Raw genomic sequence first — 23,501 nt, 5'->3', positions numbered from 1 at the left:
ACGAGGAAGAAGATGAACAGTGATGACGAGGGGGGGACTGGTGGTGATGGGAGCTGAAGGGTTTTTTGATGGAGGTCTTCGACAGTAGGGTTTTTTTAGCTCTTCTTCCTTTATTAGGAAGAAGATGAGTGAACAGTACCTTCTTTCTCCAAAAAAATTCAAAAGTCCTCCTTTCTTCCAAGTCTTTGTCCGTGTTTTGTAATGGGTTTGTCAAGAAAAATGAGCCCCACGCGTGGTGGGGTTCAAGGTTTGTGTCCCCCACGCGTGGTGGGGTTCAAGGTTTGTGTCCCCCACACGTGGTGGGGTTCCCCATGTGTCCTGGACACGGTTTATTATGGGTTAGGTCTGAAATTAGGCCTAAAACCGGGTAGTTTGAACCCGAATATTATTCTTTTGCCCGGACCCGAGAAATAGGAACACGTTGCTTAACTAGTCCTATGTAAGCAAAATAACTACCAAAAATAAGACTAGTATTTAAACAAAACTATATATTTTTTTTAAATATTTTTTCAAGATTTAAAATAGCTACAAAATATTAATAAAACTATTTTTTGTAATTTTCGTTTTTAAATATTAAGATAAAATATGAGGTAATATTTTTGTATTTTTCAAAGTTAAAAATGACTATAAAACCTTAATAGAACTATATTTTTTGTAATTTTCGAAATTATATAAAGTACAAAAATAAAGTGCAATTTTTGTATTTTTCAAGTTTATGAGAGATACATAAACTAAAATTTATATATATATTTTTTGAAATTTTTCTTTTTGCAACGAAATAAAGTAAAAATAGTTAAAATAGCTATACTAGACCCAATTTCACATATTCACGCTAAAAATGTGAAAATTCTCGGGGAGGGTCAAAAATCACGTGCTTACAGCTGCCCCTCTTTGACTGGAAACACGAAGAGTTTTCCGACAAAGAACGACTAGACGTGTTTTTGACCCGACCATTACTTGGACGGACTACACTTAAGGAAAGGGAGGGAATGTGACCGAGCCCTGGTATCTGAGCTGCCTACATATCCTTGGTTATACAGGAATCAGGCCACGTGTAGTTCGGGATGAGAGAGATAGTGAAGTGTACCGAGGTGAAGAGCCGATCGAGGTGCCGTTCCGTCGAGGTTCCGGTCCGCGATCCTGTCATTACAACAAAAATGAAAACTGAAAAAGACTAACTAAGCCTATCAGCTACTAGTTACAAGGATTCCTATCTCTTAAGTCTTCTGAAACTTGGTCTTGAGTCTTGAATGGTGCTTCATACAGACTTTGGATTTGAACCTTGATACTTGCTAGTTGTAGGTGTTAGTTCTTGAGCAGACCACATCTGTTCTCCACTTCCGTATTTTTCTCTTTTTTGTTTTTCTCTTTTCTTGTTCTTCTTCTTTTTTTCTTGTTTTTTTTTGTTTTTTTTTGTTTTTGTGACCAGCTTCTGTTGATCATCCCAGACTATTGATTCGCGTTCTTGAGGCGAGCTTCTATCTTGGATTGAATGCTGGGGATTTCTGTTGTAATCCTTCTACTTTCCAGTGGGTCACTGCTTGATCTTTGACAGGCAGACTCCTGACTTCTTCAATCTTTGACATATAACAATCTTCTGCTCTACAGGCAGGCCCCTGACAATCAAAACAAACAAAACAAACAAAATTTCCTAACCCAGTTTGCACTGGGAAGGTTTGTGAGTCGTTAGCAAAATCGTAGCCCACTGATACTACTGATGCAGTGCTGAGAGTGAACTAAACACTAGATTAGGATGTATTCCCTTGTTATACAGGTGGGCGCCTAACTTCAATGCTTGAAATGTAAGGACTGAAATGTATTCCTCTGTTCTATGGGCGGGCTCCCAACTTCAACACTTGTAATGAAAAAGACTGAAATGTATTCCTCTCGTTATACAGGTGGGCGCCTGGCAAGAAATTTAAAGATTGGAATGTATGCCTCTGTTCTATGGGCGGGCTCCCAATTTCAACACTTGAAAGTAAAAACCGAATGTATGCCTCTGTTATTATGGGCGGGCTCCCAATTTCAATACTTGAAAGTAAAAACTGAATGTATGCCTCTGTTATTATGGGCGGGCTCCCAATTTCAACACTTGAAAGTAAAGACTGAAATGTATTCCTCTCGTTATACAGGTGGTCGCCTGGCAAGAAATTTAAAGATTGGAATGTATGCCTCTGTTCTTCGTCAGACTAGGTCTCTATCTTAGGAGAAAAATTCGTCAGACTAAGATTTTGATCCTAGGAGAAGGTTCATCAGACTAGGTCATTTTTGTTTTTTGGTTATCTTAGGAGAAAGATTCATCAGACTAAGATTTTGATCCTAGGAGAAGGTTCGTCAGACTAGGTCTCTATCTTAGGAGAAAAATTCGTCAGACTAAGATTTTGATCCTAGGAGAAGGTTCATCAGACTAGGTCTTGTTTTTTTGGTATCTTAGGAGAAAGATTCATCAGACTAAGATTTTGATCCTAGGAGAAGGTTCGTCAGACTAGGTCTCTATCTTAGGAGAAAAATTCATCAGACTAAGATTTTGATCCTAGGAGAAGGTTCATCAGACTAGGTCTCTATCTTAGGAGAAAAATTCGTCAGACTAAGATTTTGATCCTAGGAGAAGGTTCATCATACTAGGTCTTTTATTTTTGGTATCTTAGGAGAAAGATTCATCAGACTAAGATTTTGATCCTAGGAGAAGGTTCGTCAGACTAGGTCTCTATCTTAGGAGAAAAATTCGTCAGACTAAGATTTTGATCCTAGGAGAAGGTTCGTCAGACTAGGTCTTGTTGTTTTTTGGTATCTTAGGAGAAAGATTCATCAGACTAAGATTTTGATCCTAGGAGAAGGTTCGTCAGACTAGGTCTCTATCTTAGGAGAAAAATTCATCGGACTAAGATTTTGATCCTAGGAGAAGGTTCATCAGACTAGGTCTTGTTGTTTTTTGGTATCTTAGGAGAAAGATTCATCAGACTAAGATTTTGATCCTAGGAGAAGGTTCGTCAGACTAGGTCTCTATCTTAGGAGAAAAATTCGTCAGACTAAGATTTTGATCCTAGGAGAAGGTTCGTCAGACTAGGTCTTGTTGTTTTTTGGTATCTTAGGAGAAAGATTCATCAGACTAAGATTTTGATCCTAGGAGAAGGTTCATCAGACTAGGTCTCTATCTTAGGAGAAAAATTCGTCAGACTAAGATTTTGATCCTAGGAGAAGGTTCATCAGACTAGGTCTTTTCTTTTTGGTATCTTAGGAGAAAGATTCATCAGACTAAGATTTTGATCCTAGGAGAAGGTTCGTCAGACTAGGTCTCTATCTTAGGAGAAAAATTCGTCAGACTAAGATTTTGATCCTAGGAGAAGGTTCGTCAGACTAGGTCTTGTTGTTTTTTGGTATCTTAGGAGAAAGATTCATCAGACTAAGATTTTGATCCTAGGAGAAGGTTCGTCAGACTAGGTCTCTATCTTAGGAGAAAAATTCATCGGACTAAGATTTTGATCCTAGGAGAAGGTTCATCAGACTAGGTCTTGTTGTTTTTTGGTATCTTAGGAGAAAGATTCATCAGACTAAGATTTTGATTTTGTTTTTTTTTTGTTTTTTATCTTTAACAACCACTTAGGAGGAAATGAATCTCCTACGGGTGAAACTAAAACTTAAACTTAGGAGGAAATGCGTCTCCTATGGGTAAAGCTTAAACTTAGGAGGAAATGCGTCTCCTATGGGTAAAACTTAAACTTAGGAGGAAGTGCATCTCCTATGGGTGAAACTAAAACAAACCTAGGAGGAAATGCATCTCCTATGGGTAAAACTAAAACAACCTTAGGAGGAAATGCATCTCCTATGGGGTGAAACTAAAACACACTTAGGAGGAAATGCATCTCCTATGAGGCGAAACTAAAACAATCTTAGGAGGAAATGCATCTCCTATGGGTAAAACTAAAACTTAGGAGGAAATGCATCTCCTATGGGTGAAACTAAAACGAACTTAGGAGGAAATGCATCTCCTATGGGTAGAACTCTAACGATTTCAAACTAGGAAGTGCGTCTCCTATTAATGAAACCTTCGCTTTCTCTTTTTTTTTTTTTGAATTATTTACTTACCTGTGTTGTCTTCCCTCGAAACTGTTGGGGATTATTTAGACGGGGATGACTTTCCTTTTCTTTTTCTTTTGTTTTTTTATCTTTTTATTCTTTTTGTTTTTCTTTTTATTATTCTTTTTTTTCCTTTTTTGTTTTGTTTTTGCATAGCTTCTTCCTTCAAAGACTACCTCCCTTGATTTACTTACCTGTTGGGGGGGTAAAATGTTATCAGCTGGGGGTACCTGACTTCCAGAAAATTTTCTAAATGGAAGGAAAATTTTCTGCCCCAGTTTGATAATATCCCTTGTGGCATGCGTTTCTGCATCAATGCCATTTCCTTTACCTGTTTCAAATCAAACAAAATTTGTTAGTTTAAAACATGGTGGTTGGCTGTGATACTCCTATTGGGATTGCTTTCCCTTTCTCCTTCATTGCGTTGTGCTCCACGACTTGTTGGGGATGATATTATGTGCTGGGGATAATCCCTTCCTGCTGGGGATATCCCTCTTCTTTTGTGGCATAGCTTGGAAACTGGCATTTCCCCGACCTTTTAGTCTAGTATGGATTTCGCCGAATCATGCTCACTGCTCTCCTTGCTTTGTTCACGGGCCTTGTCTTTGAGGTTTATAACCTTGGTTTTGGCAAGGATATCCCTCTTGACGCTCGTCAATCCTTTTGTCAATTCCCTTTTGCTGGGGATATCTTTATTGACACTGGCCTCGCGCTTGTTCCTTGCTGACTATACCATTTGGATGTACTAGTCAGATCTCATCTTGAAAAGCTGATGGCATATTTGAAGTCATTTCATACTTGTTCTGGCCCGACAGACTCTATTGGGGAATTTTTCTATGAAAGGAGAAAGATAAAAGAAACAAAATAAAAGACAAAGGAAACGAATGACTCTTTTACAAAAGAAACTATAAATAAAAATCTATCAAACGCAGATACCGACTCTAATGGCCATGACATGCGTATGTGGCCTATCCTCTGCCGTCAATCATCTTTTAAGATCTTCAATTGGCGATTCCCCCTCTGATTCTCAATCTTATTCGACTTGTAGTGCCCGAAGGGTTTTCACTATCAAGTCTCTCTCATTTTTGGGTTCTTCTCTCAGCTTTCATCGCCTTATGGTGCCTGTGAAGGTTTTCACCAATAAGACTCTCTCGTTTTATATCTCTCTCCAGCTGGGGATTTGGAGTGTTGCTGGTATGACTCTTTCTGTTGGAGAGTAGAGTCTTTTCTGCTGTGGAACAGAATGTTATGTTCGCCGGTAAGACTCTTCATTTGTCTGACTTGGCATTTTTTTGAAAACTGATCAGAAGGTCTTTCTTTGGACCGTAATGTGGGTTTTTGAATAGGGCTAGAAAAAAAGGGTATTAAAGGCTCAAAAAAAATGCATTAGTTTTGGGTTATTAGTTACAACCTTCGGAATTAGATTTATTTACAACGACCGCAACCTCTGCCCCAGTTTCTTGCTTGGGGATATCTTAATTGTTTTTTTCATTTTTCAAAACTATGACCGAGCCGTGAAGCGCCTACGTATCCTCTTTGAGGAATCAGGTCAAACGTAGTTCCCAATTCCTCTTTTTCATTTGACTTTTTTTTGTTACCATTTTCTTTTTCCGTTTTGTTATTTTCTTTTCTTTCTCTCTTTTTTTTTCTTCTGTTTACCTGCCGCGCTTGCGTATTCTATTTGTTGCTACTAATTCCGAACGAGGGGTATGAAAGGAAAATAAATAAGGCTCAAAAGGGGTTAACGAAGGATAAAGTGTTTGGGTAGCAGAACAAAATGCCTTCGTCATTCCAGTCTTCAAAACATGCCAAGTGCAAACAACACAATTAAACAATAGATTTATAGTCTCTTCCGATGGTGCTGGACTTGACAATTATATTCAACATATGTTTGTTCATTTGTCACTTCTAAAGCACCGTTGGGCGTCTCATTCTCATTATTATGAACGACCCTCATGCCAATTTAGGCGAATCTTTCTTTAACGGTTTTCTTTGTGTTTAACTTGCCCCAGTTCCACATGACTCGGGCTCCAAATAATCTCAAACCGTTCTTATTTCCTTTAAATGCTTTGATCACCTTCCCAGGGTTTTATGATTAACTTTTAAGACTAGGCCCAAACTGGGTGCGCATGTCATGTCCCTAGAATCGGCATTGAACAAAAATGATAAAAGGACTAAACAAAAAGATGACTGGAAATAATAAAAGACCGGATTTTGTATTAGACTACCGGTGAAATGGTTTAAATAACAAAACAAACAAAACAATCCAGAACAAAATCCTAAAACAAACTGGACAAGACAACATCCGACTTATAACCCTAATAATCCGAACAACAGAAATGACAACAAAATGAGCCACCACAAGCTTCTCTCTTGCTGACCAAGGAACGAAACGTCCTCCCACTTTATCAAAATTGGCATTTTAGCCACTGAGCTTTGCATCAATACTGCCGAGACCATTACCAGCTTCAATCTCATCAACCTCCGTCGGCAAGTTCTCGAGGGGGTTCGAGTGCTCCATGTCACTGTTATTAATCACAACCCGCCCTTCTCGGATCATTTTCTCTACTTCCCTTCTCCAACTATGACAACTCTCAATGTTGTGCCCTATGACATTGGAGTGGTAGGCGCATCGCGCTGCCGGATCAAAGCTCCTTGCAAGTGGATTTAGAGTACATGCGGGGAGTGGCTCAATCGAGCCAGCATGCCTTAGCCTTTCAAACAGACTGGCATAAGATACCCCGATGGGGGTGAGAGCCTTTCCTCGTTTCAGCAGCCTCTTCATTCTTGCATGTTGACAGGGCCGGAAACCTGATCCAGGTGGCTTTTGGTAGGCTTGTGTAGGTGGGTAGGCATTTTGTGGAGCCGGGTGCCTGGAAAGTGAAGTATGGCGGGGAAAGAAGTGGTGTTGGGGAGCGGAGAAGCATTGAGGAGTGATGGAGCTACTCGGGTAGCTGGGAAAGCTGCCATAAGTGGGTTGGGATGGAGAGTATGGGGGATCTTCCGTTATGGTGTTGGGTGCTTGGGAAATGACAGAGTTCAAGAGGCTTGGCGGTGGAGGGGGTGGTGCTTTTCCAGTTATCCATGCCTGATACATATCTGCCACATGTTGTCTCAGCATTTTCACTTCCTCTACCAACCCGTTATTCCGTTCGACCAATTGTTGTCGGTCATCGATACCGACCCACTCGGTTCTGCAGTTCTGAGCCATTGTCCTTTGATTTTGCTTTGCAGGGAAGAGCTACCACAACCAACCACTTTTCTATATATGAACACAGCAAAGGGAAGCCATCAACGTTAGTGTTAGGGCATTTGACAGACAATCATATATCAGAGATACAATGCACCTAAGCAGTCAGACAATTGTGCCCCTCTGAAAATTTCCCACACTTTCCTTTATTTATTTATTCTTTTTTATTATTATTTTTTTTAGTGGTGGTCGAATCTTATGGAGATTGCCTACGTATCATGTCCCCGCATTAATCAGACCTTGCGTAGTTCGGACCAATAAAAGATAAACAATAATAAACAAACATTTTTTTTGGAATTTCTAACTTTCAAATTAAAACAAACTGGATTGCAAAAGTTTAAAAACTAACTAACAGACTTTTGACAAGAGACAACAAACGGACCCGAAAATCAAAATAATTCGCATACTCTGATCAACAATTACAAACTCAAAAACGAACGGCTAGTTCCTTTCCCCGTTTGCCAAATGCAACCGGACGGTTATTTTTTGCAAATGTGGCCCCTTCCAAATTTCACATGAATTTTGAGGCCGGGGAGGATTATTTTATGACACTTTACCAACTTGTCCATTCTTTTACGAAAATAACCTTTCGACAACTGAAAGATACTCTAAGGCTATTTCGGCAAGAACGGTTTAAGATGCGGCCGAAGCTGGCTCGACTTATTATGACAAAATTTGAACGGTTTTCACCTGACCGCCGACTCTTGTTTTTTTTTTCAAATTGTAATAAAAACCTGGTGTTGCAAACACGGCCCTTCAGCGCCTCGGGGACGAAGATTTTTAAGGCTGTGTGGGTCCATATCTCAAAATGACCCAAAGGTGGCTGTTTATGCCAAGTCAACCTTCCGGCGTCCCTTTCGGGAACATTTGGCTATTTATGACAAAACAGCATCACCTGACTTATTTATAACTCTTTTTATCGTTTTTCAAATTGGAAAAGTCAATATTGCAAACACGGCCTTTCAACGTCTCGGGGACGAAGATTTTTAGGCTGTGGGGGTCAACTGGACCAAGTCTTTAAAAAATGACCCAAAGGTGGCTGTTTATGCAAAGTCAGCCTTCCGGCGTCCCTTTCGGGAACATTCGGCTATGTCTTGATAAAACAGCGTCATCCGACTTCTTTATAACAAAAAATAAAATTTGACATATATATATTTTATTATTATTATTATTATTTGTTTTTGGTTTTTTAGCAAAAGGTGGGGTTGGACCCGATGAGGGTTGCCTACGTATCTCACATCCGGTGAGAATCAAACCCGCGTAGTTCGGGCCAATAAACTATTTTTGAGAAGACCCTTTTCCATTTTCTATTCTTTTTTTTTATTTATATAACAAACAAACAAACTATTATTTTTCATTCATAACAAACAAACTAACTAACGTAAAATATAAAGCATTCCTTCTTTTTCCCTTTGTTTTTCTTATTCTAAAGAAAAAGAAAAATGTTTTTTTTTTGGAATTTTTACCTTTAATAAAAGAAATGCTTAAAAAATATTTTTTGAATTTTTTTTTGGATTATATATTTATTTTGGAACAAATAATAAAATCACGTTCAACGCCCGACTCTTTTTATATTTTTATTTATTTATTTTTGGCATTTTCATAAACAAGCAAAATAAAATAAAAAAACATTTTAAAACCAGACTCTTTTTCATTTTCATTTAATGGCAAAACAAACTATTTTCTTTTCAATATTTTTGAAAAAAAACAAGACAGAACAATGATGATTTTTTTTCTATTTTTCCTTTGCTTTTAATATAACAAACTAATAAGACATTTTTTCATTTTCTCAAAATTTCGGCAGAGTTTCGATACTACTCGGACATTGGTTTCTTTTTTCTAAAAATAAGTAGTTATATCTCTACACTGTTATTTTTTCTCCTCTTTTTCACGATTTTTTTTTATCTGTGGAAAATAATGAAAACATATAAAATCTTTTGAATTTTCATGATTTGTTTATATATATATTTTTATTTTTTATATTTATTATTACTTTAAAAAAATGTGGCATGGGAAACATAAGGATTTCCAAGACATCTTGGATTTCGCAAATGTTCCCCATGCGCTTTTCCCAACGTGTGAAGCATGGGGGACATAGGGAATTCCAAGACTTCTTGGATTCCACAAATGTTCCCCATGTGCCTTTTCCCAACATATGAAGCGTGGGGGACATATGGGAATTCCAAGACTTCTTGGATTCCACAAATGTTCCCCATGTGCTTTCCCAAAAAGCAAGCGTGGGGGACATAGGGAATTCCAAGGCTTCTTGGATTCCACAAATGTTCCCCATGCTTTGATTAATATAATAGCATGCTTAATAAAAAATCGTGCAACTTTCTTATTTAACGTGATCAGCATGATAAGAAGTGTCATTTGTCCGCAAATATCATTTGTCCGCCAAATGACTCATTCACCCTTGAATAAATATAACATGTAGCACATAGGATGCCAAAGATGGTCTATTATTTTCAGGTTGCTTGTCCTAGACGGACCCAACCCCTGTGTTGAGTCCCCTAAGTCAAATGCACATGATGCAAATAAACGTTCCTACTAGGGATCCGGCATGTGGCTTTGTTATACTAAGTTCATAACCTGGGTATTTGTTCTAGACCTGGCTTACCCGAGCGGACAACTCGAGCCAAGGATGGGAGCTGTGTACCGGTAACCAAAAGGCCATCCGATTTTGCAACTCCTCCGAATCCTCGTTCTATTTTGGCATATGACACTAACAGAAAGAAGCCACGACCAGCGTGCGCTCCTCAAGAGAGAAGAGAAGGGTTTCGGCACAGTTTATATGTACAGTTCAAACAATATCAAAGCAGTAAAAGCAGCATTTAGCACATTAGGCTCAAAACATGTAATAAAATCAGCTAATAAATAAAGCCAAATAATAACAATTACACTAAGCTCGAATTCTTAACCCTGAACCAGTGGTTCTGGGTTATTATCCCCAGCGGAGTCGCCAGAGCTGTCGCACCTCCTTTTTCCGCCCCCGCGAGGGTGCAAGGGAGTTTTTCCAATTAAAGGACAATCGAAACGGGATTGGTTTATTTATTTCAGAGTCGCCACTTGGGAGATTTAGGGTGTCCCAAGTCACCAATTTTAATCCCGAATCGAGGAAAATAATGACTCTATATTATAGTCTGCGTACCAGAAATCCGGATAAGGAATTCTGTTAACCCGGGAGAAGGTGTTAGGCATTCCCGAGTTCCGTGGTTCTAGCACGGTCGCTCAATTGTTATATTCGGCTTGATTATCTGATTTTATACAAGTATGAACTTATGTGCAAATTTTAACTTTTAACCGCTTTATTATTATTGTTTTTACAAGAATGTGAACATCGCTTAAAACATATCTTTGGACTGTGTCACATGAAATGCACCCACAATCCGAAACATATTTTATTTGATGTTTTAGGATTTGGATTTGGGTCGCATGAAATGCACACCCGAGTTTAAGAAAGTAATTTAATTAAATCGCGTCTAAAGAGGCTAACGCGTTATTATCTTTAGGGAAGGCAGTGAAATTCACTAAACGGTCCATCCCAAATTCTAAGTATTTATTATGACTAATTATTGAGGGCCCCGCAATTTGCATTTTTATTTGGCGAGGCTCGTCTCATTCATTATTAAAAAAAAAGGAATTTGCAACGTCATGGAAATGCATCTCATACCACGTCACAGTCAATGTACCCGTGATTAAAGACACATTTCGATTTCGTCGAGATTTGGATTTGGGTCACATAAATGTGCACCCGAGTTTAGGGAGATAACATTATTAAAGGCGCGCCTAAAGCAACTAGCGCATTATTATTTTGGGGTAGGGCCGTGAGATTTGCTAAAACGACCCGTCCCGGAATCTAAGTATTTCATACATATATTTTGTGAGGGACTTCGCAATCTGTACATTTTTATTTGGCGAAACTCGTCTCGTTTTTATTATTTGAGGGCAAACTTAAGGCAACTACGATTTTTTACCAATGAAATCATCCGAGGTTAAACAAAAAAAACAACGATTCTAACAGGTAATAATATCCAAGGTAAAAATGAAAAATAGAATAACCTCGTTTATATGCTCACATTTACTTTAAGCATGCAGTAACTAAACATAGAATAAACATTTTTAACACAACAACAAAAATTGCATTGTTGACATTCATAAATATCGAATATTCTCATTTATTGCCTTGAACCATAATATGCAAAATGAATGAAATGAAACAAAGGACGAAGAACACCAACCTTCGAACCTCGACAATCCTAGAACGACAAACAGTGCTTCCTACGGAACTCGAACCGGACCTCACTCGACGAGGAATAATGATGAAACCTCGGACAAACACCTCGACGTACCGAACCTCGACGACCCAAAGTCGACCTCGACGGAAAACAGAAAACTCGGCAAGGCAGGATCGCGACAACCCACAACTGCTCGCGAAAGACGGAACAACGTCAACAGCAGTAAGGTCGACGGGGGGGGGGGGGGGGGCTACTGACGGACCTGTTTGGTGGTGGGATTACTGGTTGATGGGGGGGGGTGTTTAGTGGTGTTGTTTGGACGATAGGGAGTAGGAGTTCGTAGGATTTCGGGTGGTTTGTTGCCGGTGGTGATGGAGTAGGGTTTGTTAGGGCTGGGGGGGGGTGCGACTGGTTATGGCATGGGGTCGACGGGTAGGTACGGGTGAAGCAGGAGGCGGAAGCAGTTGCGACGGGCAGCTGGGACGACGGTGCAACAGCTGGGGTCGCCGGATTTAATGGAGGATTGACGGATTGGTTCATGTGAGAAGGATGAAGCGCAATAGGGTTTGAGCCACCATTTTCGTGTGGATGGAGCTGGTTTTACGACTAGTTTGAGGGAACTAAGAAGAGGATGAGTGGTCGTGAGGGGGCGGTGACGGGTGGTGGAACGGTGGTGTTTGTTTTTCTTGCTAGGGTTCCGGTCTTCTTCCAAACGAGGAAGAAGATGAACAGTGATGACGAGGGGGGGACTGGTGGTGATGGGAGCTGAAGGGTTTTTTGATGGAGGTCTTCGACAGTAGGGTTTTTTTAGCTCTTCTTTCTTTATTAGGAAGAAGATGAGTGAACAGTACCTTCTTTCTCCAAAAAAATTCAAAAGTCCTCCTTTCTTCCAAGTCTTTGTCCGTGTTTTGTAATGGGTTTGTCAAGAAAAATGAGCCCCACGCGTGGTGGGGTTCAAGGTTTGTGTCCCCCACGCGTGGTGGGGTTCAAGGTTTGTGTCCCCCACGCGTGGTGGGGTTCCCCATGTGTCCTGGACACGGTTTATTATGGGTTAGGTCTGAAATTAGGCCTAAAACCGGGTAGTTTGAACCCGAATATTATTCTTTTGCCCGGACCCGAGAAATAGGAACACGTTGCTTAACTAGTCCTATGTAAGCAAAATAACTACCAAAAATAAGACTAGTATTTAAACAAAACTATATATATTTTTTTAAATATTTTTTCAAGATTTAAAATAGCTACAAAATATTAATAAAACTATTTTTTGTAATTTTCGTTTTTAAATATTAAGATAAAATATGAGGTAATATTTTTGTATTTTTCAAAGTTAAAAATGACTATAAAACCTTAATAGAACTATATTTTTTGTAATTTTCGAAATTATATAAAGTACAAAAATAAAATGCAATTTTTGTATTTTTCAAGTTTATGAGAGATACATAAACTAAAATTTATATATATATTTTTTGAAAATTTTCTTTTTGCAACGAAATAAAGTAAATATAGTTAAAATAGCTATACTAGACCCAATTTCACATATTCACGCTAAAAATGTGAAAATTCTCGGGGAGGGTCAAAAATCACGTGCTTACAATATCACCATAGGTAAGTTTACTCCATTTAGAAAGAGCAATTTTAACCCTTTTTAGTTTCTGCTTGAACGTCAAAAATGGATCCTCTATGAAGTCAGCCATCCAATTTTGCCTCACAACCTCCATGAAGGTGTCATGTTTTGTCCAAAAGTTCAAAAACTTGAATGGTTTAACAAATTGCATTGCCTCCTCTCCACAACTTATCAATATTTGTGCATGATCTGAGTCTGTTCTGATTAGGTGCTCCACCTCTATATTAGGGAACAGAGTTTGGAAAGACAAGTTCACAAAGATTCTGTCCAATCTTTTGAAAATGCATTCTTCATTTGGCCTTCCATTCCACCAAGTGAAAGGACTGCCCTTGTAGCCAAGATCAAAAAGTCCACGAGATTTAATACAAAAAGTAAATTTTTCATATTCTGGGGGATACACTGGCAATCCTCCTATTTTTTCATCCTCACCAAGAATCACATTGAAATCCCCCCAACCAACCAAGGCAACTCCATATCACTAGCTAGATAATAGTAAAGATTATCCCATAACTCTAGTCTTTCCAATGAGGAACACTTTGCATATACAAAAGTCATCATAATGCGCTTACCTAACACTTGATGATACACCGTGATGCTCACTTGTTGTTCTGTATCCATCAACAACTCCCACTCCACCACAACATTAAAGAATAACCATATCTTCCCATTCACATTTGAGATTGCAGCTTCCATTCCCAGTCTCCTTCTATACACCTCTGAATATACCTTGTTTTTTGAAACGGCTCCATGAGTGCAACAATAAAAACACCATATTCCCTTTGCATATTTATAACCCTCTCATTGCTTTGCTTCTTTTCCCTTTAAATCAACTGCCATTATATTTTTCCAACATGTAATTTGCAATAATAAACAAAGATCCTTATTATGAGGCTACAGTGAAAAAGGAATTGAAAGAATTTGCAATGTCGAGAATGGAGCTAGTGATTTTTTTTAATAAGCGAACGCTACACTGGAGCTAATTTAGATTGTTACTAGAAGTAACCCCTGCAACTTAGGCTGAGTTCTTGCGGTATAGTTAATAATTGTTATATACAAGATCATATTTGGGTGTTGCTACTTTAAAATAAGCATGATACAAAATGACACAGTTAAATACAATTAGCCAAAAAACTCCATTGCACTGAAAACTGCCTGTTATGATCGTTCTCGTGGGGATTTTGTACCTTCTGAAACACGAGAGGCGTGTTTTGTCCTAACACTGCCTGGAAGTGAAGATTCAGATTTGTGTCGAGATTTAGACACCTTTCTCCTATCTCCAAATGGACGACCAGACGTATATTTAGAAGGGAGCTGTTCTAAAGCACTCAACACGAATGACATATCTGGTCTGCCCCTTGCTTCAGGATGTACACAATGTAATGCAAGAGTGGCTGCTATCGTTGCTGCTTTTCGAGGATATTGCCCTTCTAACTTAGTGTCCATAATCCTGAACAACTTTTTCTTGTCATGCAGATACGGAGTTGCCCATTCGATCAGATTTTGCTCCGCACCAGTCTTCTTTTTATCCATTACACGACGACCAGTAAGCAGCTCGAGTAAAACAACCCCAAAGCTATAAACATCACATTTGGCTGTTAGTTTACCTGCCAAAGATGAAAAAGATGTGGTCAAACTAGGAGCCGATAATATTCACATTTTTTATACACTTTGAGTATCATATGACCAACCCGGATGATCAGAAGTGCAATCAGGAATTTAATAAATAAAGCAATAGCACATGAAGAAATCTTGACTTGATTGAAAATAAATAAACCTGTAGTAAGATATTCAGGAGCAGTATATCCTTGAGTACCCATTACTTGAGTAGATACATGAGAATGATCACCAGTTGGACCAGATTTTGCCAAGCCAAAATCTGAAAGTTTTGCATTAAAATCCTACATGAAGAATATATGAAATTCAATTATGAAGTACTCATCTACCCGCCAATCAAATCATACATGTTGGCCTCACATAAACCCACAAAAAAAAAATGAAACTAAAGGCAACCAAATGATCAGAGAAATTTGGTTAAAAGCCAAAAAAATCACGATACCGGGTCTAAAAGGATGTTAGAAGCTTTAAAATCACGATAGATAACTTGTGGTTCCGCGTCATGCAAAAAAGAAAGTCCTCGAGCAGCACCTATAGCAACTTTAATCCTTGTTGCCCATGGAAGAACTACTGATGCACTCTCTGCAAATCGGACAATTTCAGGTCAATAGACTTGAATCTACAAAGAAATCTCATGGTGTTTTTATTTCATCCATAAAATGTCAAGTATCACAAAAGGCTAAAAGGGTGGCAAGCTAAACCTGGATTCCATCGCCCATCACGATGCAACAAATTTGGATGGATTAGATTTTAAGTAAAGTGGATTTGGACAAAGTTTTGGTAGGGTATTATGTAATAACCCAATTCGTGCAAGTAAAAACAGAAAATTTACCTAGTCTAGCCAGTAATTGCATGCAGTACAAATTAAAAAGATAGTTGTATATCAAAAGCTGCTTGCAAAGTATACATAATAACTGAATAGAGTAATATCCTATTCATATCTCTCTTAATATAATAACTTAGCTGTAATTTAATATCTTTTTCGAGGGAACTCCATCATTGATTCTGGTTAGTATAACTGTAGTTAGGCAACTGTAATCCAATGACAGAACTCAGTAGATTATCCCATCCAGATTAGATCTACAAAAATGATTTTGCATCTGATCTATCCATTGTCTTGATGATCCAACACTGGTGAAAGATAAAATGCCTTGGAAAGCTACTTGAGATGATTGATATTGAGAACCCTTGAAGATTTAACTGTTGGGAATAAACCCCTTACCAAAATAATATTCACGGTAATAAAGCGGAATAATAATGTAGCACCGAGATACGGTAATTAACAAGAATAAAAGAGTAACAATGACACCAAAATTTTTACGTGGAAAACCCTTCTGAATAAGGGAAAAAACCACGACCCCGAGAGGAGCAACTGATATCACTATAGTAAGGAATTTTACAACTTTGTAGGTCGGAGGTAAATACTCCAAAGACCACTACAACACTCAAAAGAAATAACCCTCTTTTGATATTCCCACCTCACTACAATATCGCTCACTCTCTATTTTCCTCACAGACTATTTTCTTATACCTTGTCTGTGAAACCTTACTCTTTCTTTCTCTCTTTGTTGGTGTGAAGAAATGAGAGTTGAAGCTCTCCTTTTATAGCCAAAGCTTCACCCTCTAAAGCCTACAATATTTGACAATTTACACACACTTTTCACAATTCAACAAAGTTGGCTACCAAACCAAAGAAATTCAACAAGGTTGGCTACCAAACCAAACTAATTCAACAAGGTTGGCTACCAACCAAACCAAGTCAACAAGGTTGGCTACCAAACCAAAGAAAACTCTTATTAGGCACATGCCTAATACTTCTTCAATGAGATGGACATCATCAATCTCCCCCTCCAGTCTCATTCATCTAGAGGAGGTAGCACTGTCTTCTAGTTTGAGTGCATGCCGACAAGTTCTTTGCATAGCTCGAACTTGTTCCTTGGTACCACCTTGGTCAGCATATCTGCGGGATTCTCACTTGTAGAAATCTTCAAGACTTTTAGAGATTCATCATCTACCATTTCTCGAATCCAATGATATCTCACATCAATGTGTTTGGTCCTTGCATGGTACATAGAGTTCTTGCTAAGGTCTATTGCACTTTGACTGTCACAATAGACGACATACTCCTTCTGATGCAATCCAAGCTCTTGAAGGAATCGCTTGAGCCATATCATCTCCTTGCCAGTTTCTGTAGCGGCAATGTACTCTGCTTCAGTTGTTGAAAGTGCAACGCACTTCTGCAACTTAGACTGCCATGATATAGCTCCCCCTGAAAATGTAAATAAATATCCAGTAGTAGATTTTCTGTTGTCAATGTCACCTGCCATATCAGCATCTGTATAGCCCTTCAAGATTGGATCAGATCCTCCAAAGCACAAACAATCTCCCGTGGTACCTCTCAGGTACCTGAGTATCCACTTGACTGCTTCCCAATGTTCCTTTCCAGGATTTTCAAGAAACCTGCTGACAACACCAACTGCGTGAGCAATATCAGGTCTAGTACATACCATTGCATACATCAAGCTTCCGACTGCTGAAGAATAAGGAACTTTAGCCATGTTTCCCTTTCTCCTCCACTGTTGTAGGACACATCTTCTTACTCAACTTTAGATGACCAGCAAGAGGTGTGCTGACTGGCTTAGCATTCTTCATGTTGAAGCGTTCTAGTACACGTTCAATGTACTTCTCCTGAGATAGCCACAACTTTCTACTTGTTCTCTCTCGAACTATCTTCATCCCTAGAATTTGTTGTGCTGGGCCCAAGTCCTTCATATCAAATGACTTGGACAGATCTCCTTTCAACTTTGCTATCAACCCCTTGTCTTTTCCTACAATTAACATGTCATCCACATACAACAACAATATAATAAAGTTATTCTCAGAAAATCTTTTGAAGTATACACATGGATCAGAATAGGTCTTTAGGTATGTTTGACTTTTCATGAATGAATCAAACTTCATGTACCACTGCCTTGGTGCCTGCTTCAATCCATAAAGACTCTTATTCAATTTGCACACCATGTGTTTCTTTCCAGCTACTTCAAATCCTTCTGGTTGCTCCATATAAATCTCCTCTTCCAAATCTCCATGAAGAAATGCAGTTTTCACATCCAACTGCTCCACTTCAAGATCTAGGCTAGCTGCTAAGCTCAAAATTGTTCGAATAGAAGTCATTTTAACAACGGGGGAGAAAATTTCGTCAAAATCAATACCTTTCTTCTGTTCGAAGCCTTTAACCACCAATCGAGCTTTGTATCTGACCAGCTTGCCATCTCCATCTTTCTTGAGTTTAAAGACCCATTTGCATTTGAGTGGTCTTTTACCCTTTGGAAGTTCAACCAGCTTGTATGTGCCATTTTTCTGGAGAGATTCCATCTCTTCTTGCATAGCTTTCATCCACTGGTTCTTTTCTGGATGGGACAACACCTCCTTAAGACTTTCTGGCTCCCCCTCATCACTGATGAGGACATACTCTGTGGAAGGGTACCTGCGTGACTCTACCCTTGGCCTCTCTGATCTCCTCAGAGGTTGAGGTTGTTCTTCTCCCTGAGTGGGGTGCTCCACTTCCTCGACACCTTCATCAAGTTGCTCCCCCTGCTCAATAACCTCACCAGGTTGCTCCCCCTGCTCGGCAACCTCGTCGGTCGTACTTTCTGCACTTGTGGGATTGTTAGAAGTAGAAGGAATAGTAACAAAGTTAGGAATTATACCATTCTTCGCCTTTTCTGACATATCAGCAGCAGTTCCAACTTCACTTTCTCGGAAGACTACATCTCTACTTCTGATGACCTTCTTCTTTACAGGATCCCACAGTCTGTACCCGAACTCTTCATCTCCATATCCGATAAATATGCAGGGAATAGATTTATCATCCAGCTTTGTTCTCTGCTCTTTTGGTACATGTGCAAAAGCTCTGCAACCGAACACCTTCAGATGCGAGTAGGACACCTCCTTGTTGGTCCAGACTCTCTCTGGGATTTCAAACGCCAACGGAACTGATGGACTCCTATTGATCAGGTAACAGGCTGTCTGAACTGCTTCACCCCAGAATGACTTAGGCAGTTTAGCCATTCTGAGCATGCTTCTCACCTTCTCCACAATGGTGCGGTTCATCCTCTCGGCTACGCCATTGTGCTGTGGGGTTCCAGGAACTGTCTTTTCATGTCTGATCCCATGACTTGAACAATACTCTTCAAATTCCCTTGAAGTGTACTCACCTCCATTGTCACTTCGGAGACGCTTTAGCTTTCGACCCGTCTCCCTTTCTACTAGAGCATGAAACTTCTGGAAAACTTGAAACACCTGATCTTTGGTTTTCAAAATATAAACCCATAATTTTCGTGAAGCATCATCAATAAAAGTAACAAAATATTTGTTACCGCCCATTGATTCAATTTCCATTGGGCCGCAAACATCAGAATATACTAAATCAAGTATATTCAATTTTCTTTCAGACGATGTCTGAAATGAGACTCTATGCTGCTTACCAAATAAACAGTAGTCACAAGGTTTTACCGTTGTACCTTTGGCATAAGAAATGAGTGATTTCTTGGCAAGAATCTGCAATCCCTTCTCGCTCATATGACCCATTCTTTTGTGCCACAAATCTACAGAAATCTCATCTTGTGCCGCGTTCAATTCACCTTGGCATATTTCTGCATTTGTCCTGTACAACGTGCCACGAGCAACTCCCTTTGCAATCACCAATGATCCCTTAGTGAGTCTCCACTTTTGATTTGCAAAATAGCTCTCGTATCCATCTCGGTCTAAAGCAATTCCCGAGATCAAGTTCATCCGTAAATCAGGTACATGCCGCACATCCTTTAGAACCAATGTGCATCCGACATTTGTCTTGATACAAATGTCACCAATCCCCGCAATCTTTGAGTAACTTGTGTTACCCATTTTCACTGTGCCGAAATCACCTGCTACATATCTGCAAAAAAGATCTCTTACCGGTGTGGCATGGTGAGATGCCGCTGTGTCAACCACCCATTCCGACTCTGAACCTGACAGGTGCATGCATTCCTCTTCCTCATTTATAAAGAGGACAACATTATCATTATTTTGCACCATGGCGGCTGTGTTGTCGTCATTCTTCTGGCCACTGGTTTCACCTTTGCCCTTCCTTGGATTTGGGCAATCTCTTTTGAAGTGACCTGGTTGATTACAGTTGTAGCAATTTCTGACTCTTGATTTGGATCGGTTCTTTGACTTCCCACGAGCTCCGGATCTACCATAGTTGTTCGAACTCCTTTGATAACTCCTGCCTCTACCTTCTGTGATGAGAGCCTGTCCTTGATTTTCAGGCTTCTTTCTCATCTTCTCATTGAGTAGAAGAGCCGATGTGACATCTTTCAACTCAATAGTAGTCTTACCGTGCAGGATGGTTGTTGCCAAGTTATCGTACGAAGATGGCAACGAGTTCAATAGCAAGATGGCTTTATCTTCTTCCTCGATTTTCACTCCGAGGTTGGCAAGCTGTGTGATTAGTCCGTTAAACACATTTAAATGTGACAAAAAATTCGTACCTTCACTCATGTGTAGGGCGTATAACTGCTTCTTCAGGTACAATTTATTTGTCAGCGTTTTGGACATGTATAGGCTTTCCAACCTTGTCCAAATTCCTCGTGCAGTGTCTTCATCAATGATGTTATTTACCACATCATCTGATAAGTGCAACCTAATTGCACTAGCAGCTCTTTCATCCAAGTCAGCCCAATCCTCAGCTTTCATGGTATCAGGCTTTTTGGAATCAACATCTAGAACCTTGTGTAATCCTTGTTGGATGAGCAGATCTCTCATCCTTCTTTGCCATGTTGAGAAACCGTTATCTCCGTTGAATTTTGCTACCTCGTACTTTACTCCGGACATTTTTATTTTTCACCAAGTATAGTACTACCGACAGTGAATAGTATTTCAGTGAACGAGCAGAACCCGTGCTCTGATACCAGTTGTTGGGAATAAACCCCTTACCAAAATAATATTCACGGTAATAAAGCGGAATAATAATGTAGCACCGAGATACGGTAATTAACAAGAATAAAAGAGTAACAATGACACCAAAATTTTTACGTGGAAAACCCTTCTGAATAAGGGAAAAAACCACGACCCCGAGAGGAGCAACTGATATCACTATAGTAAGGAATTTTACAACTTTGTAGGTCGGAGGTAAATACTCCAAAGACCACTACAACACTCAAAAGAAATAACCCTCTTTTGATATTCCCACCTCACTACAATATCGCTCACTCTCTATTTTCCTCACAGACTATTTTCTTATACCTTGTCTGTGAAACCTTACTCTTTCTTTCTCTCTTTGTTGGTGTGAAGAAATGAGAGTTGAAGCTCTCCTTTTATAGCCAAAGCTTCACCCTCTAAAGCCTACAATATTTGACAATTTACACACACTTTTCACAATTCAACAAAGTTGGCTACCAAACCAAAGAAATTCAACAAGGTTGGCTACCAAACCAAACTAATTCAACAAGGTTGGCTACCAACCAAACCAAGTCAACAAGGTTGGCTACCAAACCAAAGAAAACTCTTATTAGGCACATGCCTAATACTTCTTCAATGAGATGGACATCATCATTAACAACCACAACTTGCCAATTCTAGAGTTTGTGAATACATAGGACAACATAAAAAAGTTGTAATATCTATCGAGGTCGAGGAATGCAAAACATTTTGAAGATAAAAAGAAATGCTTACGTATGAAGAAACGAAGATGGGCTACTTATTTACACAAACAAATTAAGTGTACGTAAATGAATGTATTTCATTCACATGGACCCTAAAGTAGTTGAAAGAAAATATGAATTAATAACTCACTTCGAAACAAATGATTCTCCAAGCTCCCTCTTGGCATAAATTCGTATACTAACAGCCGGTTTTCACCTTCCAAGCAGAATCCAATGAGCTTGACCAAGTTTGGATGACGAAGTTGCCCAAGATAATTTACTTCTGACTATAGGAAGAAAACGATAAACATACATAATGAGGTGCCAGGAATAGAAAAAGAAATGTAGTTAGCAAACAACGTAACGTAACCCACCAGCCACTCCTTATGGCCCTGCAATCCTCGAGGCTTGAGCTTCTTTACTGCAACTACCAGTCCTGATCCAGGTCTTGAAGCAGTTAGTGTTTCCTCGCATAGCCATCCCTTATAAACATAACCAAATCCTCCTTCACCAAGAAGGCAATCGCGATGGAAATTGTTGGTGGCCTTTGCAAGTTCAGAGAGCAAAAGCGCTCTTAGATAAGGAGATGATAGTATTTCACTCTCAGACCTTGGACTTGGTACAATCCCTGTTCTCTTTTTCCCGGTAGAATTCTTGTCTGGAACAGGCAATGGGTGACTGGCATGTTCTGTCAGATTAAAACAAGTATATTTGGAAACATGTCAGTGTGGGAGAGGTTTGCATCTTATTTGGTAAAACATGAACAAAGTATGCAATTACAATTACTAGAGACATAATAACTCATATTTTCCAGATACAAAAAACTAATGATTATCCTCACTCTCTAAAATCTTGCATAACAAAATATCGATGGAACATAATCACATTTCTGAGTGGCTGTATATACGTATATTAAAGTCGTATATACCACAATTTGTTAGTAAATACAAAGAGAAAAGTCATAATCATAAACCGTCTTGAAACGAATTAAAATATGCACAGGCATTGGGATTTGCCAATACCAATTATTGAGGGGAGCCCAAGCTGACCCAACCCGACCACCATTTTATAAAAGAAAATATTGGAATTGCATGTTATCAAGAATGAAGAATAATACCACTGGTTCCTATTGAGTTGACAAACGTTAAAATTCCAGCTTTAGGGATTCCTGCGACTTTCTCACGCCTTTGAACGCAACAGGTGAACCAGTTGCCCATACCCACAAAATTTTAATCAAAATGTAGACAAAATTGGCTCTTTGTCCTCCATACCTACTGCAGGGGCACAAGGCAAATTAAGATGAAGAACAAGAAGAGCATTGAAACACCCCAAAATCTGGTTTGTTTTTGCTGAAACAGAGTTAATAATGAGAGGTTAGATGAACTAGACAAACCTGTGGTACAGGAGCCATTTGTCATAATATTCAATCAATGTTAATGTTAATTTACTATGTTAGTCCTTTGTATTTATTCTGACTTAATTCATTTACAAACTACTCCTATATACTAACGTAATATTCAATCATCTATGTTTCAAGTTCAAATTATATGGAGAGTTTGGTCATAGATGAAGTTAGAATGGCAATATTTGTGTGCACGAGGAAAATTGTGCACTATGTTCGGCCATTGGTTGTGCGATATTAACGCGAAGGGTCAAAGATGACTTGGATTGCATATCTGTTTGTTAGTTTAGTCTAGAAGCAGCTTGAATGTTTTTATACTGTTTGATAGATGCTAAAACCATGGAAAATGAGTGTTGTTGAGACATAACATAAATATACATAAATTATTATTTCCTTTTTTTGCAAAACCTTTTCTCTTTTTATCCAATAGGGCATAAAATAAGATGTTGAAATTGGAACTCCCAATTTCACTTCCAACTCTCACAATTCTAGCTAAATGATCGAAGAAGAAAGAAGGAAGAGGAAGCTTCGATGGAAATAATGTTCAGACAAATAGCAAAGTACAAAAGGAAATGTGATCCTATTGAGGCCTTTTCTTTGCCTCAATAGGATT

The 23,501-nt window shown here is 39.0% G+C and overlaps 1 protein-coding gene across 2 annotated transcripts; it reads right to left on the bottom strand.

Annotated features, from left to right (window-relative positions):
• Window positions 1–14,136: 14,136 nt before the first annotated feature.
• Window positions 14,137–22,970, bottom strand: LOC104241703 (probable serine/threonine-protein kinase PBL18). 2 transcript variants are annotated; one of them, XM_070160271.1, is made up of 7 exons: window positions 22,880–22,970; window positions 22,604–22,760; window positions 21,861–22,174; window positions 21,638–21,773; window positions 15,246–15,385; window positions 14,964–15,087; window positions 14,137–14,793 (listed from the first exon to the last, which is right to left on the bottom strand). In XM_070160271.1, the coding sequence occupies exons 2-7, from the start codon at window positions 22,701–22,703 to the stop codon at window positions 14,345–14,347; spliced, it is 1,263 nt and encodes a 420-aa protein (XP_070016372.1). In that variant the 5' UTR covers window positions 22,704–22,760; window positions 22,880–22,970; the 3' UTR covers window positions 14,137–14,344. The 2 variants fall into 2 exon arrangements, with proteins under 2 accessions (XP_070016372.1, XP_070016371.1); XM_070160270.1 differs by lacking the exon at window positions 22,880–22,970 and having other exon boundaries at window positions 22,604–22,815.
• Window positions 22,971–23,501: the final 531 nt, after the last annotated feature.

This window comes from Nicotiana sylvestris, chromosome 10 (assembly GCF_000393655.2).
Source record: "Nicotiana sylvestris chromosome 10, ASM39365v2, whole genome shotgun sequence".
Classification (NCBI taxonomy): domain Eukaryota; kingdom Viridiplantae; phylum Streptophyta; class Magnoliopsida; order Solanales; family Solanaceae; genus Nicotiana; species Nicotiana sylvestris.
The sequence above is the reverse complement of the archived record's forward strand: the minus strand, read 5'-3'. Positions and strand labels throughout refer to the sequence as shown.

What these genes read in the sequence shown, in the direction of transcription:
- LOC104241703 (XM_070160271.1), bottom strand. Translation starts at nt 22,703, where the DNA reads ATGGGCAACTGGTTCACCTGTTGCGTTCAAAGGCGTGAGAAAGTCGCA. An exon ending in CAACTCAATAGGAACCAGTG is followed by an intron (nt 22,175 to 22,603) that starts GTATTATTCTTC and finishes TTAATCTGACAG; the next exon opens with AACATGCCAGTCACCCATTG. An exon ending in GGAGAATCATTTGTTTCGAA is followed by an intron (nt 15,386 to 21,637) that starts GTGAGTTATTAA and finishes TCCGATTTGCAG; the next exon opens with AGAGTGCATCAGTAGTTCTT.